Below are 25,578 nucleotides of genomic sequence, written 5' to 3'. Positions count from 1 at the left end.
CACCCTGCTCCCAGGAAGAGCACAGTGGACAACCTGGCAAGCAAGAGAAAGGCAGGCAGGTTCATAGGACCTCCACCAGCTACCTTCTGCTTTCCCAAATATTGCCTTTTCCCTTTAGGAAATCTGGAACCGTAGAATGGCATCTGTCAAGCCGTAGGCACTTGAGAGTAAGCACCCATCAGAATAACTTACTGTCAAAAACAGGTACAAATTCATTTCATCCCACTTTGTGCCATATGCTGCTGTCAAAACTTCATGAACTGTTTAGGCAGCATGTTGGGACATTTTGACTAACTATGAGCAGAGCTATTTTTTTCATAGCTTTGTGTCATCGGCGTTTATAATTGGGTATTTCCCTGAATTGGCTTCGGTCTCCAAACAGATAAGCCTGTAGGTGGTGAACGTAACCTGGGAAGGTGGGCACCAGCCAAACCTCTGGATTCAGCCATCCCCATTCATGAGGCCTCTGAACGGGAAATTGCACTGTACTACATTGTTCAGGAAACAAGTATTTCTTCGGTTGTAATGCTGATATTTTAAAGACGGGGCGAATTTTTTTCCTGGGATTTGACGAAAACCTCGACTTTCAGAGCAGACTGGGAAGCTGATGCTAAATCTCATTTTCTGTTCCTTGAGCCCCGCCGTTTTGTTCTCCTGACGAGAAAATTAACTAGCGCACCCTGCGCTGTAATAAGTGGGAAACAGACCACAGGATAGGTAAAGAACACATTTGCTGTTTTATTGGTGCCTTGCAGGGCAATAATACTGAAAAAGGGGAATGCAAAAGAAACAAAAAACCAAAAAACAAAAACAAAAACCCAGGATGGTGGCAACCCACATTGTATTTTTTTTTAAAGAGTACATCAACTCCTGTTTTTTTTTATTTATTGTGGCATGAATGATAACATAAAACCAAAACATGAAAATATACAACTTATATTACACTATGTGTTATGAACAAAATATAAATCTATAACTCTATGTTATATTTACATAATTATTTCTTTTATTAAATTTCAAGTGAGATGGTAGGTTGCACATACTTTGTTTTAAGCTCCAGGCATTTGATTGTCTCTATTTCTTTTCTATTTTCATTTCACTTGTAAAATCCAAAACGTTAGAAGGAGTAAGAGCTTTAGAGCCAATGGAGCTATATAAATACTGTTTCAGCAAACCAGTGACAAAAACACTGGGGAGTAGAGAAATCAGTCAGTAGAAAAAACGAACTTGACATGTTCTTCAATCTGGGAAACTGACAAGTTAAGATAAAGTTGAAAAAATGTAAATATAAACCAAGCTAAACAGCCAGCCCATGCCCTGTGAATTGAGGATACACTTGAATCCACATCTAGTGAATTACGCACAAGTTCTTTGCAAAATTGAAGGTATGATTCTATCGAGAAGTGGGCAGACAAAAATACTTCCTATCCGATACAACATGCCCTTAAACGTACGAGATACCATATAGTCGCCATTCATTCTAGCAGATGAATTCTTGCTAAGTAAGGTCTACGTTTCCACGGAGTATAATTATTTTTGATGTTACGAACGTGATGTCAGAGGCTTCTTCGGGGACAATAACAGCTCATCTCTTTGGATTAAAAAGAAAAAGCTCTGAAAATGTGCTGTGGAAAGGTTAAAGACAATTTACTTTCTAAAAAATGATTTAATTAAAGAGAGAGTCTACTGCAGTAACCAAATCTTTGAAATAATGTCTTCGAAGAAAGAATTTCTTCCATATGCATTCGTAATAAGAGGATTTGGTTACAAAACTAATTAAATGCTATAATAATAGCTAGTGTTCTTTTCTGGGGGCCTGATTAATATAGCGGAACGGTTAAATAAAGATGTTAAATGCACTTAAAAATCCTATTTTACTAATATAAGGCATGAATAAATTGAAAAAGGATATACTCTGTGTTATTTAATTGAGCTTAGAAGCAAGTGCCTCAGTTTTTTTTTTTCCTCTTTCTTTTCCCCTTTTCCCCACTGCTGGTGGTGTTCTTTTGTAAGCTCGCGAGACGCACGGCGTAAGCGGCTCCCCAGATCTAGGAGGAGGTGGCCTGTACCCCCCCTCCCCCAGCGCCAGCAGCTCCCCAAGATCATCCTCGCTCGCCAGGTTCCCGGGGAAGAGGGGAACGACGAAGCCCGCCTCGGCACTAGGGCCTCGATGCGCTTTTAGGTTAATACCATCCTAATCTCTTCTAACCTGGTTTTTCTACATGCTCCAGGGCACAGAACCCAGGAAAAAAAAAAAAGAAACAAGACAAGAAGATCTTTTTATAAATGTATGTTTTGCTTTGTTTTGTGGTTTTTTTTTTGTTTTTGTTTTTTTTTTCCTAAGAAATTTAAGAGGGACAAACAGGGCCTCATTTTCAAATCTGGTCTTCTACTGCCGAAGGGTATATGGGCGCTCATCCTCGGACCCAACAAAACATTAGCACAGGCGTTAAGCATTTTGCTGGTTTGGGACCCCAGAGCCTTTTTTTTTTTTCTGCCTTTTTTCTTTTTAACATTGCTGCATCGGTTTCAACACCCAAATGCAGGACGTGGATAGTCGGCTTAAGCTACCCATCCGAAAAGCCTGACCGAACCCCAGGCTCTAGCGCAGTCTCTCAGACGGAAAAGCGTACGGTAACAAAACCAGCGTTCACCTGAGGCCGAGCCCAGGCCAAGGCAGAGAGCAAAGCTCCCGGAGAAAGAAGGGCTCTGTCGTGCCGTCCACTGCTGAGAGCCCCGGCATGGGCGCTCCTCCGGCACGGGACCCAGCCTGCCTCCGGGAGCGTCTCCTGCGGCACAGCCCCCGGCGCGGGGCTGAAATTCGGTCCCGCTGAAGTCAAAGGGCCTTTTTCCCGTTGACTTCCCCGAGGCCGGCTTTCCAGCCCAGGCGTCTACGACTTGCTCCATTCACGCCTGCCGCAGTGGCACCTACCTGGAGCTAAAACAAAGTATTCTGGTAGCCCAAAGTGACACAATTAAACCAGAGAGTCTCTGTAACGTGGTGGAAATCAAGCATCCAGCAAATGTGAGGTGAACCCACAAGAGTCAGAAGTAATTTGTTCACAAAGACAGGGAACAAATTTAAAAGTTAAAAAAAAAAAGGAGCAAATATCTGTTTTCACATTGTACATAATAATGATATAAAAACAATTGTCTATTATTTTTTTTTCCTTCTTATCCAAACAGAGTGCTTCAAAAAAATTGGCTCTAGATGACTGGTGTAATTAAATAACTAAAATGAGTGATGAGAGAGCAGAAGTTAATTAAGATTGAAAACAACACTCCCATTAATTCACTCCATCATAATAAACATCAGAAGTTGACATGGCTGGGGCCAAAATTAAAATAAAAGAAAGAGGAATGGTGTGAGCAGAAGAAGAAGCGATTTGTTTCCATATGTATATATATATATTTATATATATATAAAAAGGCAAGGTGGGGAGGGGTATCCATTTTAAATAGCCTAACAGCTTCATTTGCTGCACTGCCAAATTAGAACAGAATAAAATAAAGTTAAAAAAGGGGGGGGATAAAATAAATTATACATAATTTACTAATCTGGGAACAGCTGACCATTATTATTATTATTATTATAATTACCATTACAACACTAGCAAGAAGAGGCAGTTCAACTGAAAAAAAAAACCAAAAAACCAAAAAACCAACACAGTCATAAAATACAAACAAAAAGAACCCTCTCTGACATGGAGGATATGATCAGCTACTCCAAGCATCACTTCAGAGCAAATCTTCTGAGAGAGAGAAAACAGAAAAGAGGCAGAGGTGGAAAACAAAAAAGGGAAAACAGGAGAAAAATAAAACAGATGTTGCAGGGTAAAACTACCACACGTCCAAACCGCTCGTCGGAGTATTGTCCTAAGTCTTCAATGGCATTTGCTCGTTTGCTTTGCACGAGGTCTGCAGAGGTCAAGTTACACTTCAAGTGGGATTTCAAGAGGCAAAGAAAGGCCTCCCGCATCTCCTTCCCAGTCTCTCCTCCGACCTGCCCCTTTCATCCTGCACCCAGACTCGGATGGCTGACTGCAGCAAGGGCTAAATTTGCCCGGCCGAGGGACCATTTGCAAAATCAACATTGCCCAGTACTGAAGACTTGGGCTGGGACCTCACCGGCACTGAGATGCACAGGGCTATCCTTATAAGTTAAAAGCAGTAACGATAGCAATGAGTCTCTCTCTGGGAGTCGGAATTTACCAGGGAGCAACATAAATATAAAGGCGGCATCCTCAGTTAGAAAACTGACTCAGAGGAAGGCTTTTGCCTCAGGACAATCCTAAGACTTTGCTTCCCAGGCCAGGGAGGAGCTCCTGGACAGCTGCTGTTTGAAATCAGAGGTAGCCTTTTTGGTTGGTTGGTTGGTTGGTTTAGATCTAATGCTTCTGTCTGGCCACACGAACCTGGGTCTTCTTCTACAGGAAGATCAGAGTGAGGAGGTGAAAAGAGACTCTTTGATTCACTTGCATTTACATTATTTTTTATGAAATAAAGGGTAACCTTCAGTTACCTTATTGAAAATACAAGAGGCTAACTTCTGCTCAGGATTGCCATTGTGTAAATCTGCCTTCCTTGTCTGGCCGCTGTCGCCCAAGGAAGGCAAAACTGCCCAAGCAACACACCTAACGGCTCTAGAACAATACCAAAAATATTATAGCCCAGGAGAACAATTCTTCACTTGTGAGAGGCAGCAGCTAGGGAAACTCGGCACTGGAAAGGTTCAGATTCTTACATGCCGACTTTGGAATATGGAAATCTCTTCACAGCTATTAGCCTTCCTGCCTACACAAACATCCCACTGATAAAAATGGATTTCTGCAAGTGCAAAGGAGAAAAGAAGTCGGTTTAAAAAAACCCGCCTTTTGAATCAGAGATCAGTACTCAGCCACCCTGAAGGTACAAGGTCATTAAAACTGGACATCACGGTAACCTAATTAATGCTCAGCGAGGAGGTAACATTTCCAGTTGCCGTGTCCTGTGCTGAACAAATCACATTTTTGATAAGCCTTTTTTATGTTGTTTATGGTGCCACTTGAAGTGTAAATTAAAAGCAAAGGCTCCTTACAGACCAAGTCATTTGGAGGGTGCGGGACTTCATTCTGGAACATGCTTTTTGCTCACAATAGTCCAATATTATTCTTATTAGTACCATAAACACGCACACATGAAAATCCAAGATCATAAAATATTTTTTCTCTAAATTTCTTATGTCTCTCTCTCTCTCTCTTTTTTCACCTGAGAACGGCACCTACAGTTTCCTTTAAAAAGCAAAACCAAACCCAAAAATATATGTCTAATCTCACCAGCTGCTGGTATATCAGGTTCTTCAAGGGATTGTCTAAGATACAACACTGTCCTAAACTTAAGACAGAGCAGGAAGCAAAAGAAAAGCAAAAGAAAAACAAAACAAGAAGAAGAGACCAACCAAAAAAAAAAAAAAGTAAGCAAATTGGACTAGTTCAGCGCTTTAGTACAAATTTGGCACTTGCTCAAAGACTCAGTACGGTGTGCAACTGATGAAGAGAAGTCCTCTCTTGAAAGGAAATAATTGCTTGTTGGGGTTAACAGAAACAGACTCCCCACTTCCTTCCTTGCCAGCCACGCGCACAGGCACGCACGCACACACACACACGCTTCTGACCCAGATTTGCCAGGGAGGAGGAGGAGGAGGAGGAGGAGACAGAGGGGGTCAAAGGAATTTTATCTTTTTTCTTTCCTGTCAGGTGCATTACCAAAAAAAAAAAAAATTATTTCTCTTTAAACTGTAGCACAAAACAACAAAACACATTCACAAGCCACTTGTTGGCACTGTGTACCTGAGTGAGAATTTCTAGAACATTGTAGAACAAACAGCCATAAAGTTTATTTGAAAAAAAAATAATAATAATAAAAGGTCGACGGGTAAGACTTCAGTGCTTGGGTATAGCAGCTGAATTACTGGCATTATTTTACCCATAGCTTATATCATTCTGTTGTTGTTGTCGTCGTTGTCTTTGTTTCCTTTCTTCTGAGCCTTTTTTCTTCTGATGCAGGCTGATGTCTATTAGTCAGCTGATGTCCCAACTAGTTAAGACTAACAGTTAAAGTAACAGTCAGTGTATGAGAAAGTTAATGTGCTTGGCCACTGGCAAGGATAAACCAGATGGGGCTTTATTTATTTTTTCTTTTCTCCTTGAAGTCCCGTAGGTCACGAGATATTTGGACCCTGATCAGTTGGCTTGCCCCGCGATGTGATTTTCACTGTCACTGCCATAGTCCGCATCGGGGTCATCCTCTTCCTCATCGTATTCATCGTAGATTTCTCCATTGACGTCATCGGTCTGCATCTCTTCCTTGATATGAGGCTCCTCGCCTTTGATGCCGTAAGTGCTCTGGATGACGGGCATCCCGGGCTCCGGGCTGCTGGACACGCTCGAGTGCTCGGAGGGCAGATGTGGGGAAGGCATTCCTGCCATGGCGATGGCTCCTGGATAAACTACGCCTGCGGTGGCAATGGGAATCTGTGCTTGTTGCCTGCCGTGGAGAAAAAGTAAAAGGACGTTTGAATACTGGAAGGAGTAAAGGGAGGGCAAGAACAACAGCACTTTGCAAGCACATAGCAAATGCTCTTGGGGTCCCAAGGAAGCTCCTGGAGGGCCCATGCAAGACAACCTTCATATCAACGTTCCCGACTCACCAACTGATGCTCCCGAAATGAACACCAAGCCCAAACCAACTTCATCGATAAGAAAACCCCATCTCTGTAAACATCTCTAGCTGTGCCTGAACTACGCAGCTTCAGCTTGCCTGCCTGTGATGAAAACTCCTTTACTGGGTAAACTGGGTGTCCCATGAGCTGCCAGCCAAAAATAAACACCTTTTCCATTGTGGTCCAACTTAAAAACCATGTATTTAGAAAATCTCCTTTTTCAATAATCCAAGCTGCTGGCAGGACTAGGCATAAAAGTAACACGTCGCCAACAGGAGAGACGTGTCCCGGGCTAGGTAGTTTGCATAGGAATGGGGAGGTGCCGTAGGAGAGTACCAGCGGACCAGAAGAAAGCAAGGCAGGTCTCTGCAAAGAGGCGATTTTTACTCCACGTTCGCTCAGAGACCTGGCCATTATTAGGGAGAGGACCAGTGGGCTTTCTGGGGGCAACATGGGTTTATAGGATGATCACTAAGGGCCTCCCACTGGAAGGCGATAGTTTCCACAGCGAGCGGCCCTTGTGAAAAGCAGAACCTTTGAAGGAAGGTGGATAAAATTGGAAAAAGGCAGACTTAAAACGGAAGCATGCATTATTTAAAAATAAATAAAAAGCAAGCAAGCAACATGAGCATTTGAGAAAATCCTCTACAGGATGCCTTTATACGGCATCTAAGCCTTGGAAACCTGTCTGCAGCAATGAAAGAAGAATTATTCCAGGCCATAGAAATTCCCTTTGCGTCAAGAACACTAGCTGTGTTATACCAGTGTTTGTTTCCCTGAGAAGCTTCAGGGTCCCAACAAGCCTAGAGGTTTAAAATTCATGCTCCTTTTGTTTCCCTGCTGCATGAAGTAATTCCATTGCAGTAATACTCTTCAGTACATGCTGCACATTGTAATGTCATCAGCGGTGTGTCCATCTGCACTGAAAAGCCTTGCCACAGGAGACAGGGCAGAATCTCTTGAGATGAACATTCTTAATTAAGAATGAAACCCTCCCCTGTTCCCCTGCCTGCCTGTGCCCTGGTTGTACAGTAAGCCTTGCACAGTACAGTGATCCTGAAAGACTTTCCTCTGCCAAACAGCTTTACATTTGTTTGGAATTGCTTGCTGCATTTTCAGAGGCTTCCTGCCTGCCATTCGAGCGAGGCCTCCCTCCGCACAGTCCTTATTTCCGTGTTTCTGAAACAAGCAGAAGTTGTCTCAGCTGAAGATACAGCTCTTAAAGTCGGGAGCGGATCTAATTTGCATTTTATTCTTAATTCAATAGGAAGGCTTTTGTTTTCTGGAGTCAGCATTTCTGTAACAAGATTCAGCACACTTAAATTGCTTTTAATATTTAACAATAGGAACACTTTGCACTTAAATGGTGCTTTTCAGAGTGCTTTTCAAATATTAAATAATTTAAGAATAGTATTTTTCCACTTCTATAGGATGTCCACTCCAGAGGATCTCAAAGCAGTCCTCGGATACTAATGTATTAGGGCTCTCAGCAGCCCAGTGAGGTGAGCTTACCCTACCACCATGAAAGAGGAGGATACAAAGACAGAGAAGAATTAAGCGCAAGAAGTTGCAAAAAATGCCCAAATGCCCATTGTGATGCCTTCAAATGGGCTTTCAGCATGTCCCAGCAGCTGCCGCCGCCACAGCTCTTGTAAACCCAATCACACATTTTGGTGCCCAGGCAGGAGCTGGACTGGTGTTTAGAAGTTTAGCCCTAAATGACCTGCACCAGGTGATGCAGCAGATGGGGAACTAAACCCAGGAATGCATCTGTAGCGCTGTGACTGCCAGCATCAAACACTGACCCCGCTGCCGTCATCGGCCCCTTTGTCAGTAACTCCTACAAAGATTTCACCCCGGGTTCTGTGCTCTAACGCCCCAGTGCAAATTATCTCCTGAAATGTCTTGATTTCAATGTCAGCTTTGTTTGGAAAGCTAAATTATATGCAGAATGTTACAAGGTTAATTTTTTTCCCCATGATGAAGCATGCATGTTAACCAGATAAGCAGTGTTTTGGGGGCTCTGTTGCCACCTATTCTTTTTCCAGAAGGCCCCCCTCCTCTTTTTTTAATCTCTTGATGCCAAATGTTGGCTGACTTCCCTGTGTTTGTTTCAGTGCTTACCATTGGGATCACTGGACCTGCCAGCGCCACAGGGTTAAGCAGCTCAAATTTCTCTGCTGAGCGGCTTATTATAACAATGCGCACTGTAGCTGTTTAAAACACAGTCTGATGACACTTAACAGTCGCTGGACAGATATTCTCTCCTTTATTGCTCCTTCTAGCTGTTAACTAGAGGGATGCTCAACTCCGTTAATATTAAAATGATTCCAAATTCAGATGAAACAGAACACAAATTCCATTATTTCTGAGGGTCGTTCTTGCTTTTTTTAAGACCCCTGCACAGCTTTTAATTCTCTGGAGCAAATACAGAAATATTGCAGAATATTTGATTTCTTCCGATTCTTTTGATCTGCTGGAACCAAAACCAAGGAGTCTTTCCAGAAGGAAAATACATGATAGTTTTCTAGGCAGATTTAATCTAAAAAAATACCAAGCTGATCTATTAGACGTTTATCAGAACCAGTCTTCTTGAAAATTATGCTCAACACAGACCATTTAGCTTACTGTACTGGAAGACACTCCCTGGTATGACAAATGCTGTCACGATGAACAATGCAGACAACTTCATGCCTGATATGAATTAACTCAGCCAAGTCCATATTCCAGCCCAAGTTCAGTATGTTCAGCAGTCCTTTTGCAGACCACTTGCTACAGATCATACTGAACACAAACTTGTATTTTTGGCTTTTGGATCAAGAGGTACTATCATAGATTCATTCAGATACACTCTCTGAGGCCTCATAATAAAGTAATACTTACAAGGCTTTATTAGAAGACTTATGTTTCATTGGAAAATCTTAAGCTCTTTTTTTTTCCTTTTGCATGATCAGAGTGGAAATGAGACAGTTGGCCAAAGCTGTAAGAGGAGTACAGAGCAGAGCCAACAAAAAAATCCCTAACTGCTAACTTCCTCCTGGAACACATTGTTTTAAAGTATAAGCTTCATATTCTGTTAGCAATATATAATGTTCTTGCCAATAAAATATAACATTTACCACACTGATTTAAGAATTCTCCCTGAAAATTTTTTTTTGCCGAAAGGAGCGGTAGTTTTTAAAGGTCCCATACCCAACATTAAAATACTGCCTCATCTCCTGGCGTCTGTTGCGCATGATAGCCTTGTACTCGCCAATGCGTAATTTTTTGCCATCTACAAGGCAGGTACGCTTCGGCCTTGGCTTGTATTTGTAGTCTGGGTATTTCTCCAGGTGCTGCTTGCTGAGTCGCGCCTGTTCCTCATAGTATGGCTGCTTCTCTAGGTTTGTCATAGCTTTCCAGCGAGATCCTGTCACCAAAAAAAAAAAAAAAAAAAGGAATGAGAAATGAGATTCTACTCTTCCACAAACACTGAAAGGCAGGGAAACAAGTAGGTCACCCAGAACAAGATTCCTACGGTCATAACGCTTTAGGCTGGGAATCTGTCAGAGCTTCTAGACAGGGGTCAGGTCTTGTTTATATTTGACTGGTAAACCTCCTGGCTACGGCCAAGAGGCAGAGCGAGAGGATACTGGAAGTTTTGACTCAATATTTTACTGAAACTTATCTACATTATAATGTCTTTCAGGTGGGAAGTAAAACCATCATCCTGACAATGAGAAATCCCTGACACTTTGTTTTAGAAAACAAGGCAGTGTATTTAAATGGAATGCCCAAAGAGCCCTTAGATACACAGAATCCGCTCAGGTAATTCCCCCCCACTTCTCTTTGGCCATGGGTCCCTTTTCGCCTCCTGTTCTGGAGGAGGCACCACTCCCTTGTGCTGTGATCTAGTCGCTGTGCTCCACCACGGCCGGATCAAGGCATAAACTCTGGATACGCACGTGTCTACAGCTTAGTCTTACATGACAAATAACACTTCTTTTTAGCTTGCAGGTTTCTGAGAAGCAGAATATGAACTGATCGTAAACGCTACGCTGCTGGGTACAGGAGCCTGCAAAGACCCTTGAAGCAATGCCTCTAAAAGCTATAAACTATCACATATTTCTCATCGGGGTTTTAACTCCAAGACCAAGTCCTGGTGAACACTGCCAGCTCCAACTTAAAGAATTTAGTATGTGTCGTGAAGGGAAGAGCACTGGGATACTGGCATGCCTCTCCATGGAGCTGCACTATGGCTTCATTGCTGGCAGCCCTGTTTCTGACACTGCCTGTGTTATTGAGCTATTTGATAATGGGGAAATAATGAAGACTTTACAACTGTTTTCAAATACCTCCTGAAAATTATAAACTAATATTTCATAAAGGACATAATATGGGAGCAGAAAGTAAAATTTCTCGAATCAGTTATCCGATTTTATTTTTCCATGAACTATAGAAGTGCTTGAGGGTAAGATACATTTCAAATAACAGGAATGGTCCAAGCTGTGAAACATGTGGCCTAGAAGGAGAACTTTACTGGAAAATCGTCAATTTCCCATTGGAAAAATATTTGAATAGTTTCTCAATTTAATGGGTTCATAATGTCATGTGTCATACTTGACTTCCTCTTGTTCTTCATTTTTTATGGTTACTCATACTGTACTTACCTCATGCTATTACTCAGGCTGGTCTTAGCTCACCATGCCCCTAAGACTTGCAGTATGAAGAGTGTAGTTACCTTTCCCAGGAAAGAAAACGGTTTGGTTCCCTCTAGAAAGGCCCCTTCTGATCATTGACATCATTTTTCCCATTGCTCTTTCTTTGAATATTTATTCCAAGCTCTGTTTGGGCTCCTGCAGTGAAGGGCTAACAGGCTGGTAGAGCCTGGCCTCACACCTAGAGATAACCAACTCGTAACTAATGCTGTCTTTATTCTGAAGAGGAGCAATGTACATCCCTTTCTTAGCAAACATTACTTTGGAGTCAAAACCATGATTTTTCATGATTTTTACAACACGTAACATGCAGAGATCCTCCAGCTAGTTATGGAATGGGCAACAGTTTAATTACATTGTTATTAGCTTAGGCACAGCACCATATTAGCGTGAGTAGATGGTTTCCAGGATTTGGACTAAAACCCCTGCACAGCACTTCGTATGTCATACAGAGGTAGTAGCTGCACGCAGGGAGCTGTGGCAGGGCTCTGTGTTACACAAGGCAACAAACCTCGGTGGCCAGAATCCTGGTCAGCGGCTTTCTCTCCTGTGGAGAAATTACTCCAAGCTTTTTCTGGCAAAGAGAAAGTGACACCAACTTTCCACATGTACCTCCTAGATTTTGGGCTAAACGACAGAGTGATAAACGTGTGGAGACTGCCAAAACACTGAATACCTACTAATGCTGTGTACGATGGAAACGTAGACAGGGCCTGTGTTGAATGATGTTAAGAATTCAGGCTAAAGCACGTGAGCTGTACAGGAAGATGCCCAAATGTAGGTCTACCTTCAGATTCTACCTCATAGACACTGGCACACTGGTGTTCTAGCATATGAACAAAATCATAAGCGTTAGCCTAAATCTAGAGTCCTCTAATGACAGACCTGCTGTAGTCCCAGTGGCTTAGAAAAAGCCCCAGCCCCATTTCCTGATGATGAATCAGTTTTTATTTATGCATAATAAAGTCGAAAACCTCGGTCTTTAAGCAAATCTTGACATTTGCTTTACATGCTGTGAGAGAAGAGAACCTTCAATGTAGGAACTCAGAAATAATTTCAGACAGATGGACAGACAGAAAGGTAGAAATCAAAATCAGTTGTTGCAAAATTGCCATGAAAACGTTCGATCCCAGCACAACTCCTTTTTCACTGCGCTAGCTCACTTGCCGCAATCCTACAGTCAGATCTGGGCAGGCAGGTTCCTACCCCCTCATGTGAAAAGATCTGTAAATAGTGGGCGAAGTTAGGCAAACACCTACGTCTTTGCAGGATCAGGGCCGTAAAACCTGAAATTTTGATGGATAATATTTGTACGTACAGTTACACATACAATATTTATACATAAATGTCATTCGTTATGTTTTTCCTTCTTAGGCTGCAAACTCAATACAACAGAAATCCTGGCAGTCTCACTTCTCTTCCCAGCAAATTTTTAATAGCTGCCTTCTGCAATGATATCTCCTCTTACTATGACTTTTTACCGTTTTTACAAAATATACTAAATATAATTTACTAGTATGGTTTGAAGTATCATAAATAATTAAACAAACAATGCCGTCAAAACAAATTTTGAAAAAGGGCACGTTTTCTGATGATAAGCCCTTGTTTTTTACATTTTATCATTTTCATTTATTTTCTTAGTACTATACAAAATCCAACCAGCTCTCTGATCGATCTTAATCTGAAATTTTGGAAGTTTGAAGAATACGTGACTGTGACCTTTGAATCTGCACTCACAGGCAAGCTAAGCTATGAACTAGTATCGCCAACCAACATACTAGAACTGGTTAACAACACCCTGTGTTTGGACAAAATATATTTGTAATAGCTTTATCTGACATTGTTTTATGTGCCTATAAACACACATGGGCAGGCACAGGTACCTATGCACAGTGCCAAGCCTAAGCCCAAACAAGGTGTGATTGAAGAATCTTGAAGAATCGTTCCTTTTAAGGGAAGATTTACACTCTTGGGTGATCATTCTGCTCACCATCTGTGTTATAAAGCTTTGAGTGGGTCAAGTATGCAAGGCTTTTCCCCTTGACTATGAAAACAAGAGCCCGTTCCCCTCCCTGGATGCATGCATAATGACAAGCAGGATTCGCGCACGATTCTGCCTCATCTGGTGGCTGAAGCCTTTAGAAAACAAATGAGAAAATTCTAAGACTTCACAGCTCCAAACATGGCTCCTACCCCCAAAGCGAGCTAGGGCAGTTAGAGCTGTGCCTACACGATGACTGTGAGGATGGCTGTAGATGCCAGGGCAGAAAAGAGATGTCCCCATGTGGTGCCCCGGCACTTGTGCTCAGGCACACACAGGCACGCGCTAGGTGGGGTTGCGTTTAAAAAATACCCTCACATGCACAAACACTTGTATCATGTAGAGGTATGTGCACAGGTTTGTATTCACACACTTACGCATCCACGAGAGAGTTTCTGCAGGTAGTAGCTAACTTCATCTTTTCCTAATCTCTTTATGGAGATTTCTCAGTGAAATTAATTTAAATATTTACAAAAATATCTAAACAATGCATTACTAAGTTGATAGGGTCCAGCAGACCCATTTTAGCACTTTTTTAACAATTTACTAAAAAAAAATCATTATCCACAAGTTTAAGTTGCAATGAACAGATGGATGACAAACGTATGCACAGATGAATTTAGTGACAAAATCCATGTATCTAATTTTTATGCTCAAAACATAATACCACTGTGTCAAACATAATCCCTAGAGAATTCTAGTGCCAGGAAGGGCACCTCCTCTCATTTTACTATAAAAATGACCCTCAATCAGTGACAACTCCATCTAAGCTACTCTCCGTGACAACGAGCTCTCTGACCTCAATGTGCAGCAGTGCTGCTAAAAAAATGGCAAGGAAAAATTGTGGTTTTCTAATAAAGAGATCCTAATACCTGGCTGAACTGTAAGCTTCTAGTTGCTCTCCCTACGCCAGTTAACAGAGAGCTCCCTGCTGACTTCAAAAGACTGGCCTTTTGCAATTGAGGGAAGACCTTTGTAACGTTTCTGTCAAGAAAGAAGACGTCAGGACATCCCTCTCCATTGCATAGGTGGAGTAAAAAAAATGAAATGTGATGCTGGAAAGAAATAGAAACATCATCTCTTACTGCTTCAGACCTCGCTTTTCCCCATATCTGGCAGCAAAACAGAAAGAGTTTGGAGTCAGCTATACTGTCTGTCACCTCAACAGGATCTGTAATGAATTTGCACATTTTACTCCAACTACTGTATATCTAATCAGAAAAAGATGTCCCCATATCTCCCTGATCTAGCGCCAAATAGTAAAAGGTGATTCCTTATGTTAACAATTTCAGCAGAATGGCTTATTAAAACCAGATTTTAGGGTATTATAAAATGCTTAGAAGCCCTTTAAAATGTCAACCAGGATCCCCAGAGACTGCGTAAAATGTCAGCCCAGCTCAAGCGCCTGTTTTAAGCAGAATGAATTAGCAGCGTGCTGTCGGAGGTTGTTATCCAAAACAATCAGTTAAGAGGGAAAACATCAAGCTCTCTTTGTACTTTCTATATGAAAAGGGCCATTCAGAATGATCTTGTAGATTTCTGAAGCTGATTATTTAAAAACAGGTTTAACCAGGTCTACTCTCAATTTAGAAACAGACCAAAACTATTACTGCCCTGTCCTCAGCCTAATCACATCATACACCTCTGACCAGCATAATCCCTTTTAACCAGTATAAGGTTATTCTACCATCAACATAACCAATTTAGCCTTCTAATCCTGTTCCCATAACTAATCTAATCATCTCGTACCACCCTTTTAATCATGGGTTAATATTGTCACATCTGCCGTCCACAGCCAATACATTCTGCCTCTCTGACCAATTTTATCTCGTTTCCACTTGCCCCCCGCTAACTTTTCATAATACCGCCCTCACCAAGCTGAACTTCAAACCTCTGACCAGTCTAAACGTAGCATATTTATCAGCCCTGCAGCTGGTTAATGCTGCCATTACAATTGTGCTACATCTCCCGAGTTTTCTGCAAAACCATTGAGACCTGCAGCCCAGATAAACATTCCCCTCGCTTAAGCTTCTGCCCACTGGCCTGCGGGACACTTAGGTCCTCTAACGCAGTCTTTATCTGTGAAAATGCAACATCTCCGATTTGGTCACGGATTTTTTTTTTTCTGCAGAAGAGTAATTGATTAGCCTGAGAGATCCTCATTGTTCACATTGTGTATCATTCAGCATGTCACAGAGGAATACCTTAGGACACAATGTGGTCCTGGAAATTTCAGCAAGTAGGAGAAGTTGGAAGACTATGGCATGATGTTCACGACAAATATTGCTTGGGATGTGAAGAGAAGAGGATGTGGAAATTAGTTCTGATGTTTATGTTTTGATTTCAGGATTCTTTTCAGAATATTTAGAATAAAAGCATCTTGTGATAGAGATCACGTACTAAAGGAAAATTTAATATAACAGGAACATAATAAAAATTCTTTAAAACTGTCAGTGTATAAAATAAAAGCACGTATTCTAGGATCTTTTCCCTATAGCCATTAATTTGAACAGGAAGTGCTATGCAAAAATCAAATGCTGTGGTGTGCTACCCCACAGAATCTAGTTAGATGAAATGTGTGGGCAAATAAACAATAGCAGTCACTTTGTGCTTGTCCAACAGCCTAATGAAATGCACTGCTTTTGTCTATTCAGTTCACGTTTTCGCACAAAACCCACCACCACAATCTCAGTAATTACAAAGACGCAAGAACATTTCAGGTTATGGTTAAGGTATACCACTGGGCAGCACGGTGGAAGCTCGTATCACTGTTGTCCTGACGTTCTACAAGCAGTAATTCTGTTGCGTCAGGTGCTCAGCTCTATTCAGTCAAAAGTGTTTTGAGTTTTGCTACTGAAAGGACAGCGCTCTATTATTCTTACCTAGTATCTTGCTGATATTGGAGTTGTGCATGTCAGGGAAGGCTTGAAGGATCTTCCTCCGTTCATCTTTAGCCCACACCATGAATGCATTCATTGGGCGCTTGATATGGGGCTCATTGCTACCACGCCCTCTGGATTCCCGATAAATTCTAGACTCTGAAACTCCTGCACTTCCTACAAAGAAAGAGAAAAAAATTCCCAGCTTATGTGGCATTTTGCAGCTTCCTCTTCCATCAGCAACTTATGTCAGGTGCTGCACATTCACCGAGTCAGCGTTCACAGTAGGTTCATGGTGTTTATTCTTTTTAGGTGAAGCAGTAGGAAATACCATATATTGCATATTGTCTAGTTTTTAGTTATTCTATTGATTCAGTACCACATAGTATAGGCTTGATGAAGAGTTTCAATTGTTTTTTTCAACACAAAGGATTAAACAGCTTTTCTAAACCATCTTTTACTACTTAATAATGTAAAACCAACACTTATCAATGTAGATTTGCTTTAAACTTCTTCCTTTCTTGCTTACAGAATGCTGGTCATATTATGTTACGCATCTACTTTATTTGTGATGGGAAGGGGGTGATATATAGCAACATTGGGTGTTTCTTCTTAAGCAAGTCTCTAACTAGCAACTGAACATTTACACATCTGCCTGTTTTGGTCCTTACCTCTCCATAACAACATAAGCAATAGCTGAGAAAGAAACAAACATTACGCTTACTTCATCAAACCAAGGAAGTTCCTACAGATGCAGTGCGCGCATCGTGTATGGATGATCAGGTCTATAATTCATGGCCTCACTCTGTGATCTCATTTATCCCACATCTATTTGCCTCCTTTACTCCCTTTTACCATCAAAAGTACACTCTTGGTCCAGTCTTGAGAAGTGCAGTGTGCAAAAGAGAAGGCTAAAAACCACCTCCAGACTTAAAACACCACACCATGAATCATTTTTTCCTGCCTTGTTTCACAGACGCTTATTGCTAACCGCTTTTACTCCTCACAGGCCTCCAAAGCACTTGGATTTTCCTCCAGATCCCATTGACATGTACACACAAACCTGGAAATAAGGATATGCCATTTGTACTGACCGTCAGAATCTCCACTCATGTTGAAATCCATCATTGCGTGGCTAAACTTCCCGTCTTCACTCTGTTTTACTGCCAGTTGCTGAGTCAGGGTCTCCAGTGTTGTTTTGTCCTATATGGGCAAGATGACAGGATTTGGATTAGGAAAATAATTAAACATTATAACTGTAAAGTTCATAGCTAATTTAGGAGGTTGATAGGGAAGCTGGATAACAATTCATTCACAACAGTTTACTGAGCCAGGTATTTAAGAACATGTAACAATATTTTTTCTGGAAGGGCTATGGTTGCAGACTCTACCAAGTCCTTTTTCAAACACGCTTATTAGCTAGAGATGAGCAAACTTCACGGTGTTGAAAAGATTGGTTTAGTTAGGCATGATAAAATTGGACGCACATCTGAAGAATACTTCAACTCTCTATGTCCCCGGGACTGCAAAGCTGGGCTGGAAGTTTATATGATACACGCTCTTTTGACTGTATTTATTGTTTTACTCTATTTCCAGCTTGCAATCAAAATGCAGAGCCACGGGCGACTTTGCCCTTTTTCTTTTTTAAAAGGCAATATTTTAGGAAGCAGCCACAGGGGAAAAACTCCAACACCCTGTAGTTCAAACTTATTCAGGCCTTAGGAAAGGGTCAGGCTGAATTAAGCATGATACTTGGGCAGCAGTTTGTGTTCTTGTCCAGACTGTTTTGCCCAACCCGACTAACACCCCGTCCGTCATTCATCTAGTCAGAACTATCTGCGAACCCTGGATTGCAACAGGCTAGTGCGTGCTGCCAATTAATCTGTCAGGCTGCAGCGGTGCCTAAAGACATTGCCAGAACAACATGCCAGGGCCATCAATTCCAATGTTCTCTTCAAAACACCTCACTTCCCCCTGAATTGTTTGACTTTACAAATACAAAGGTGTTCCATTTTCCAACTGTTTTTGTTTTCCCAATGAATTTTACTCATAAACATTCTATCTTCCTGACAATCATCTGTTTAAAAATAAATCTTTCAGGAAAGCAATACTAACATTTCAAAATGTTAGGCGCTGTGCCTTTTGCAAAGCTAAGAAAATGACACGATGAGGAATGATAATAAAGTGGCTGCAGTCGAAAAAATTCTTTTGAGCTTCTTCCTGAAAGAAAGATTGCTGTTTTGTTGCTCTATTCCACTCCTGATGACTGTAAAAGATCAACAAACTAAAAAAACTTTTAGATTTCACACGGCAACCGGAGACTTTACAACTATTCTGTGTAGCCTAATAATGTCACTGGGTTGTATTATAGAAGAAAACAGAAACGAGAACAATACGAATACAGAAACGCTTCCCGCAATGTGATGTCCCTGCATCTGCAATTCAAAGAACAGTTCAAATTCATGTAAGTCATTTCACAAAGATTTTCTTGAGAGAGTTAGAAAGAAGGCTAATCTGACAACTTCGTACGCTCGCGCAGCGTAGGGAACGCGAGGTTAACTTTCCCTCTCCTTACGTTCATTTTCATTGTGGATCCCTTTCGCACGCCTGGTGCTCCGTCTGAGAGCAGACGCATCACCACCGAAACCGTGCAAGATGAGTTGGCCTCTCGGTTTTTGCAGGAAAAGCTCCTGCAGCAGAGTCAGCCTATCACAAGCAAAAGGGTTTCTGTAACGCTTCCAGGCGCAGCAGATCCAGAGAGCTTGGAGAAGCTTCAAATAAGCACCTGAACTATTCGGGCATTTAGCTTTACCAAACTCTTTGATCTAACGGTTTTAACTCAGCTCTCATTTCCAAAGCAGCCTGTCAGCAGACAGACAGTCAGGAATAAGTTGACTTTGTATTTCTTCCAAATGGATCTCAGATATATAATGGAAGTCAACAGTTTTTCCTCAGAAAAAGAACGTATTTACCATCAACTTCATAATGATAGAGTTCAAACATTTTTATGTCATAAATCATTTCAAAATGCTGCCACCAACCTAAAATATAAAATAACATCTCCTCTTGTTGGGTATATTATGGGGGAAGGGAGTTATTCTGTTGCAGACTTTTCTTGAATCATGTATAAACCTCTTAGAGAAACAGAGCTGAGAGCGCAAAGGGCACAGGCTTAACAGCTTTTTCTTTATGCAGTAAACGCAGCTGTTGAAGTCGGAGGCAGTTACATTCAGAACCACACTCTGCCGGCATGATCTGATTGAGTCTTAAGGTCAGCGAATACTCCAGCATGCTGTCTGCAAGGTGCACACCGGGTACGGCTCGTTTATCAGAGTTTGACTTAACAAGCCTACAGATGCTCTGCCGCTATCCATCTTGGGCAAAGTTTTGCATTTTGAGGTACAGCCACGTTGGACGAAGGGAGAGAGTGCGGGCACGCTCGAAGAGGGGCTGCGAAGGAATGCCAGCTGAGCGCTGAGCTCCCGGGCTGCGCAGCCGAAATATGGGTGAGCGAGGAGACCTCCCTTTCGACAGGGTGACGATTTACTCCCTGCCACTGAAACGTGGAGAATGCCAATATACTTCAATCAGCAACGATAAGTAGCAGTTAAAAAGAACTTCTGCACGATGTTGCTCTTGAAAGAGAGGATGTCAAAACAGCCAGCTGTAATTCCCTGTGTTACTGTTTAGAAATGTTTAAGTTTAAAAAGTACTCAGGCAAGAAGTCTAAGGCCCGCTCCTTCCTAAACCTCTGCAGCAGCATTAGGAGAGCAGAAAGAGATCAGCAACACCCTGGCAGGATGCAGAAGCCTGACTATATGTAAGTAGCGTTACGTAAGTAGCTTTCTGATTTCCTGTCCTATGCTCTTCCGATTAAACACATGGCAGCTGATTTCCCCCAGTCCTGATGTACAGAAATGCTTTTACAACGACAAAATATTAAAAAGGGGCTAAGCAGCATTCCTGTGTTGTTTTGCTTGAAAGCATTCAGTTGATGAATTACTGCTTTTCATTTGATGGAAGCATCTCTTTACCTTTCCTACAGAGTCTTTCAGTTGGTGGAGAAAGCATTTATGGAAGCTCTGAAGAAACAAAGAAAAAAAATCTTTTCTTCCTTGACCCAAAATAAACTGCCAGCTTGCTGACATTGCTAGCGCAGCCTCCTCTCACAGAACCTATTGCAGAACTTCGGACGGGAGATCCACAGTGGTTTCAACTTTATACAAAAGGAGGATCTATTTATCATCATTACCTTAATGCAAGAGCAAATTACACGTTCCTAAAACTGCCACCACTCCGCTGTGTTGGATTAGCTGCGTAAATGGTAGCACGCTGTGGTACCAACCAGTGATAACAGGTGGAGTACCTGCACGGTGGGTACAGCAGCACACTTCAATAAAGTAGTTGTGATACAGCACTGCAACGCAAGAGGCAGTGCTACATTCCTGCCTGCGACCCTGGACCATGCCTCAAACTTACTTTATCATTACATCCAGCTCTACATCCAACTGTCTTGCTGGGCTGAGAGAGAAATGGGGAAGAGAGCTCAGCTGATGAAATTGTACATGCCTTTAGGTTTTTAAAGCTACAAGAAAGTAACCAGAGTGATAATCCCTTCCTTTCAGATTTTCCCCCCACCCCAGCGGTATAAAATGCTATTCATCCTATGAGCAATGCATGAGTGGCATCAACTGCAGCCTAAAACCAATACTGCTAGGAAGAACAGGCAAGGGCGGTCCAAACCCAGGGAAGTGGCGCCAACAATTCCTTGTGAGACCTGCTAAAAATCAGACAGCACAAAGCAGCAAAAATAAACAGTAAGGAACACTTCTGCTCTCGCAGAGAAGAAACATAGGAATCTCTTGCTAAAAATGAAGTGATTTTTTTTTTCTTCTGAATTTCAGATCAGGCCCCAGAAGGCTGAAATGCATCTTATAAACATCTTTTTCCTCTATGAAGAACTTCAGCAGAGGTTGGGAAAAACTACCCTAATGGTCATTTCTACTGGATGGTAGGAGAGACTCTCCACAGGGGCAGCGAGAGCTCTGTTGTCTGGATCATTTAAAATTGTAATGGGCAAACCAGAGAAGATAATACTGTAGAGAGCAATCAATCCCACAATAGTCCAATTGTTCAAATATAACCAGAGAGGTTTCATCAATAGCCACAATGTGATGAGAAGTTTCTAAAACTTTATTAATCAAAAAAGTAATCCGCTGGAGAAGATTGATTTGCACCACAGCTCCTAGCAATGGTCTAATTATATTTAAAAGAACAATGGAAAACACATACACACATGGAATGTGTCATGTAGAAAAAAATATATAAAAAATGACTAAGCACTGCAAGTCAGACTCAGTTTTGTGGTCAGCTGCAAAAGTTACTTGGCTCTCTGTCATGGATAGCTGTCATAGTTTAACAAAACATTGATCTAAAAATGACAAGAACTTGGTTGCAGTCTCTTTCATAGAAGAAACATAAAACAAGAAGAGTCAAAACATATGTAGAACAGCCTGATCACGACTGCCAGAACTCCTCCCACTACTATACAAACGTGAAGCAAAACCTGGGAAGGTTTGAGAAATCAAGACCTTCTGATATATTTGCCTGCTTTCCTCTGACCTCGCTACTCCTGTCTTGTGCTGGATTGTGGCGCCAACGCTCAGGGTGCACCTGAGACCATGCGCACGCCTCCACTCCTGAAGGACTCCGCAGTTCTTCCAGAATACTGCGAATGCTGGGCATATGGCAACGGATCCCTCCTCCCCCTCTTTGAGACATCCTTTTGGCTGGGGTATTTGGCAAACACTGACAGTACTCTGAACTCCGTTAGCATTGTATTTTGGCAAGAGCTGTTTTTCCGATTGCATAATTCAAGGTTAGCAGTTTTACTGAAGCAGTCCACTCTTCACTTCTCAACTCCCCTAACTCTACCCCCATTTCCCCTGATATGAATATTTTTTCCTCTCAGTTTGATGCCTGCAGAGATACAGCCAGTGCAGAACACCAGAGGAGTGTTCAGCCACATCTCTTCACATTCCTGCTTTTCTTATTCCAAGTGAACTGAAAGGCCAGGCAAAAAAAATCCAGAGTAGCTGGATAGAGCCAAACACGGTTACATATGGACTGCAAGGAGAAACTCGCTTATCAGTTCTTGCACCTAAGAATTACATATACACGGACGGACAGAGTGCCTGCTACCTTTGCTCCCTTCAGCGTCAATACGTAAAAAGAAACAGATGGTTGCCTGTTATTGTCCTTTTTAGAGTCCTGTTTCTCCCCTCCCTCTCCAAGTGAGTTTGTCCAGCTATTTACCGTCCTGCTCTGTGGGAAAAATTCCTGTATCTAAACTCTAAAAGTGGCATTTTCAAATAGATTGAGTTTTCATAGGCTTGTTTTTATCTTTGATTGTTGAGTGGAGCCTGTGACATCATCTGATGTGCTTTGTGGTGCTGAGGCAGAAGTCTTCTCTCAGCAAGCCCCAGTAAATATCAACCGTTCAGACACACACCTTGGTCAATATGCACCAAATCTTGAAGCACTAGGCAGATTAGCTGCTAAACTGTGATCCCACAATGAAAGTTCACTTCTGTTTATGACAGGAAAACATCTTTAATTATCAGACACATTGGTAGTGCCAGGTGTTATCCCTTCATCATTATGATATTTTCCTTAGCTCTCCACGAAGGTGAAGAGTCTTATCCTACATCTGACAGGATATTCAGATCTGCCTCTTGCAATAATAAACGTCAGAATAGCTCGTGTTACAACATCTTCATCCACAGTCTTTCAAAATGTGGAAAACATGAGGTAGGAAGGCATTACGGATGACAAAAAGCTGGAAGAACTTAGAGGAACCACTGGCAGTACTGAGAGATGTGCCCAGAGGTTTGCACACGATGAATTATTTGCAGTCCAGACTCTACCCCTGCATATTAATGCCGTGGTACTTCAAAATAGGTACTGTGCACACTATCTATGTCTCAGTCCAAACCACGTTACAGTCCAGGTCATGTTACACCTACAACTGCTGTAAGAGAATTTCTGGTTCTTTTCTGAGGGATCTTCTATTTCGTTTTAGGTTTTTCTGTGTAACAGATCACATTGCCCAAGTGTTTTGCATTCGTCAGTGAATTTAGCCACAAAATTTCACAAAGAAAGGCAGTATTATTAACTGGGTTTACGGGATGCGAAACTGAGTCACATATTAAGTGACTTGCCAAAGGTTCCCTAGTAAGACTGGTAGTTTTAGGAACTGAAACTAGCACTCCTGAATCTTATCTAAAAATTATAACCTCAAGCTTATAATTTCTTTGTGAGTGTGGAATTGTGGCTCTTGCTGATGGCACATGTTACTAGGGAAAGCAAAATAAAATAAAAATAAGAGCAGTTACAGATCCGCCATTACAATGGATCTTGCTTAAGTAACGCTCGCAGGGCTGTAAAACTCATAAAAAGCACATGCATGAAATGATAAAATAGAGTGAGACTTTCAAACGTTGACTCAGTAATTGTTAAACCCCTTCTGGCTGCACAATTTTATAGTCTTCTACTGTACTAATGAAAAGGGAAGAAACAACAAAGAAGGGTTTTAGCCTTCCAATTATATAAACTCTGTGGACCACCAAAGAAGATGAAAGATTATTTATAATGTCACAGCAATTTATCATTTGGGAGATCTTTTTTGTTGTTGTTGCATCAAAGTTTAGTATGAAGAAACAATGCATTCACCGCCCCCTCAGCTCTTTCAGTCTTGCTTATCTGAGATCTCTCTTTTTCATGGAACAATCCACCCACAGAACCTAAAAGCAGCATTAGAAGCAAGAAAATAAAATAACATTCTTTATTTGTGGTTCTTCCTGATTTTATGGTACTTCTTTCAGAATTATTACATTCAGTCTTAACTGGGGCTCCATCACTTGGTAAAGGAACCACATCTTTTGGTTTACAGTATATATTCAAATCCGGTTTGGTTCAATGCTGCCTGAAAATCATTGCTTCTGATTTTTAACCTATATGAAGCGCTATATGGACTCAGTAGAGAGATGCCCTATTAGGTGTTATAGGGGAAAAATCATATGGATTAAGTAGGCCCAGACATTTAACTACTCTCCTCTCAGGAACACACACCCAGTCACAGGGTACTGGGTGTACTGAAAATCTGTATAGTCATTGTACTGAAATCTGTATAGACATTGTCTTTGCCATACATTGTGGATGTAGGTCTTTGGTTTCTAAGGGCTCTCAAGTCCGTACCTTTCAAAGCACTGAAGGCAAGACAGAGTCCACCGAAACAAAAAGAGAAAAATCCTCAATAACTTGGCAGTCTTAAGTGTCAGGTCCCCGAGATGTTTTTCTTAAACCCTTTATTCATGAAAGAATGATTACCTCGTTAAAATATATTAATTGACTTGGAAACAAACTGATGGGAAGTAGCAATTCTACAGGAAATGAGGGCACTGAGATCCTTCTTTTTGGTTATGAGCTCAGAGAGATAGTGTAAGTGAGGATTTTTAAATGAAAACGCAGGTAGACTGGCCCACACCATTACATTAATAAAGAAATAAAAAGGAAAGAAAAAGCAAAGCAGAATGATGAGACACTGCTTCTTTCCTACAAAAGTTTTTACAGTGCGGACCTGGGCATCGACCTCAACCAGATCCAGCTGTAATCCGCTGACTGCAAATAGGTTAAGAGTTACATGACCCAGTTTCTCATCTAGACTGCTCTCTGGGCTGACACGCTATGCAACTTTGCATGAATTGTTCAGTTTGCCCAACTAAGCAGGATGGAGATCCTGACATTCTCCCACCATTGTGAAGAGTTCTGAGATCCCCGGATGAAATCTGCCGTGTAAATTTTAATGAAGGATTTCACAGTAAGTCAGAAAGAGCTGCTATGATTGATCGGCAAGGGTTAATTGAGGAAGAGAGGTGGTACACCAAAAATGAAACAAGATGAAAATCACAACCCACACAGGATATCCTGGGAAAGAGGGTCTACACACACGCAAAGAGAAAGCAAGAACACAGTCACTGCTTTCCTGGCAATTGTTTATTAAACAATGGGTGACTCAACAGCACAGCAGCATTACAGATATATGGACTATTCTTTTCTGATTTTCCCTGTAAGGTATTAAAATTATGAAGGCTGATGTACCTTTGCTTAGATTCCTTCCAGCCCTAATGAAGGAGCTGGCACGCTATCTAGGCTAGCTATCCAGTAAGGCTTAACGTGTCTACTCCCCAGCATCCGCATCAA

General features: G+C 41.7%; 1 protein-coding gene across 34 annotated transcripts in view; it reads right to left on the bottom strand.

The window, feature by feature from the left end:
• Positions 1–627: 627 nt before the first annotated feature.
• Positions 628–25,578, bottom strand: part of SOX5 (SRY-box transcription factor 5) — a 656,593-nt gene continuing 631,642 nt past the window's right edge. For 33 of the 34 annotated variants that reach the window (XM_074586204.1, XM_074586316.1, XM_074586286.1 and 30 more), the window contains 4 exons: positions 17,412–17,520; positions 16,321–16,494; positions 9,893–10,109; positions 628–6,525 (listed from right to left, as the gene is read on the bottom strand). In XM_074586204.1, coding sequence (XP_074442305.1) covers positions 6,222–6,525; positions 9,893–10,109; positions 16,321–16,494; positions 17,412–17,520 — 804 coding nt within the window. In that variant the 3' untranslated portion in view covers positions 628–6,221. The remainder of the gene's footprint in view (positions 6,526–9,892; positions 10,110–16,320; positions 16,495–17,411; positions 17,521–25,578) is intronic. The other variant, XM_074586196.1, reaches the window with a different exon arrangement.

Source organism: Larus michahellis, chromosome 1 (genome assembly GCF_964199755.1).
Source record: "Larus michahellis chromosome 1, bLarMic1.1, whole genome shotgun sequence".
Taxonomy (NCBI): Eukaryota; Metazoa; Chordata; class Aves; order Charadriiformes; family Laridae; genus Larus; species Larus michahellis.
This window is presented reverse-complemented; position numbering and strand designations above follow the sequence as displayed.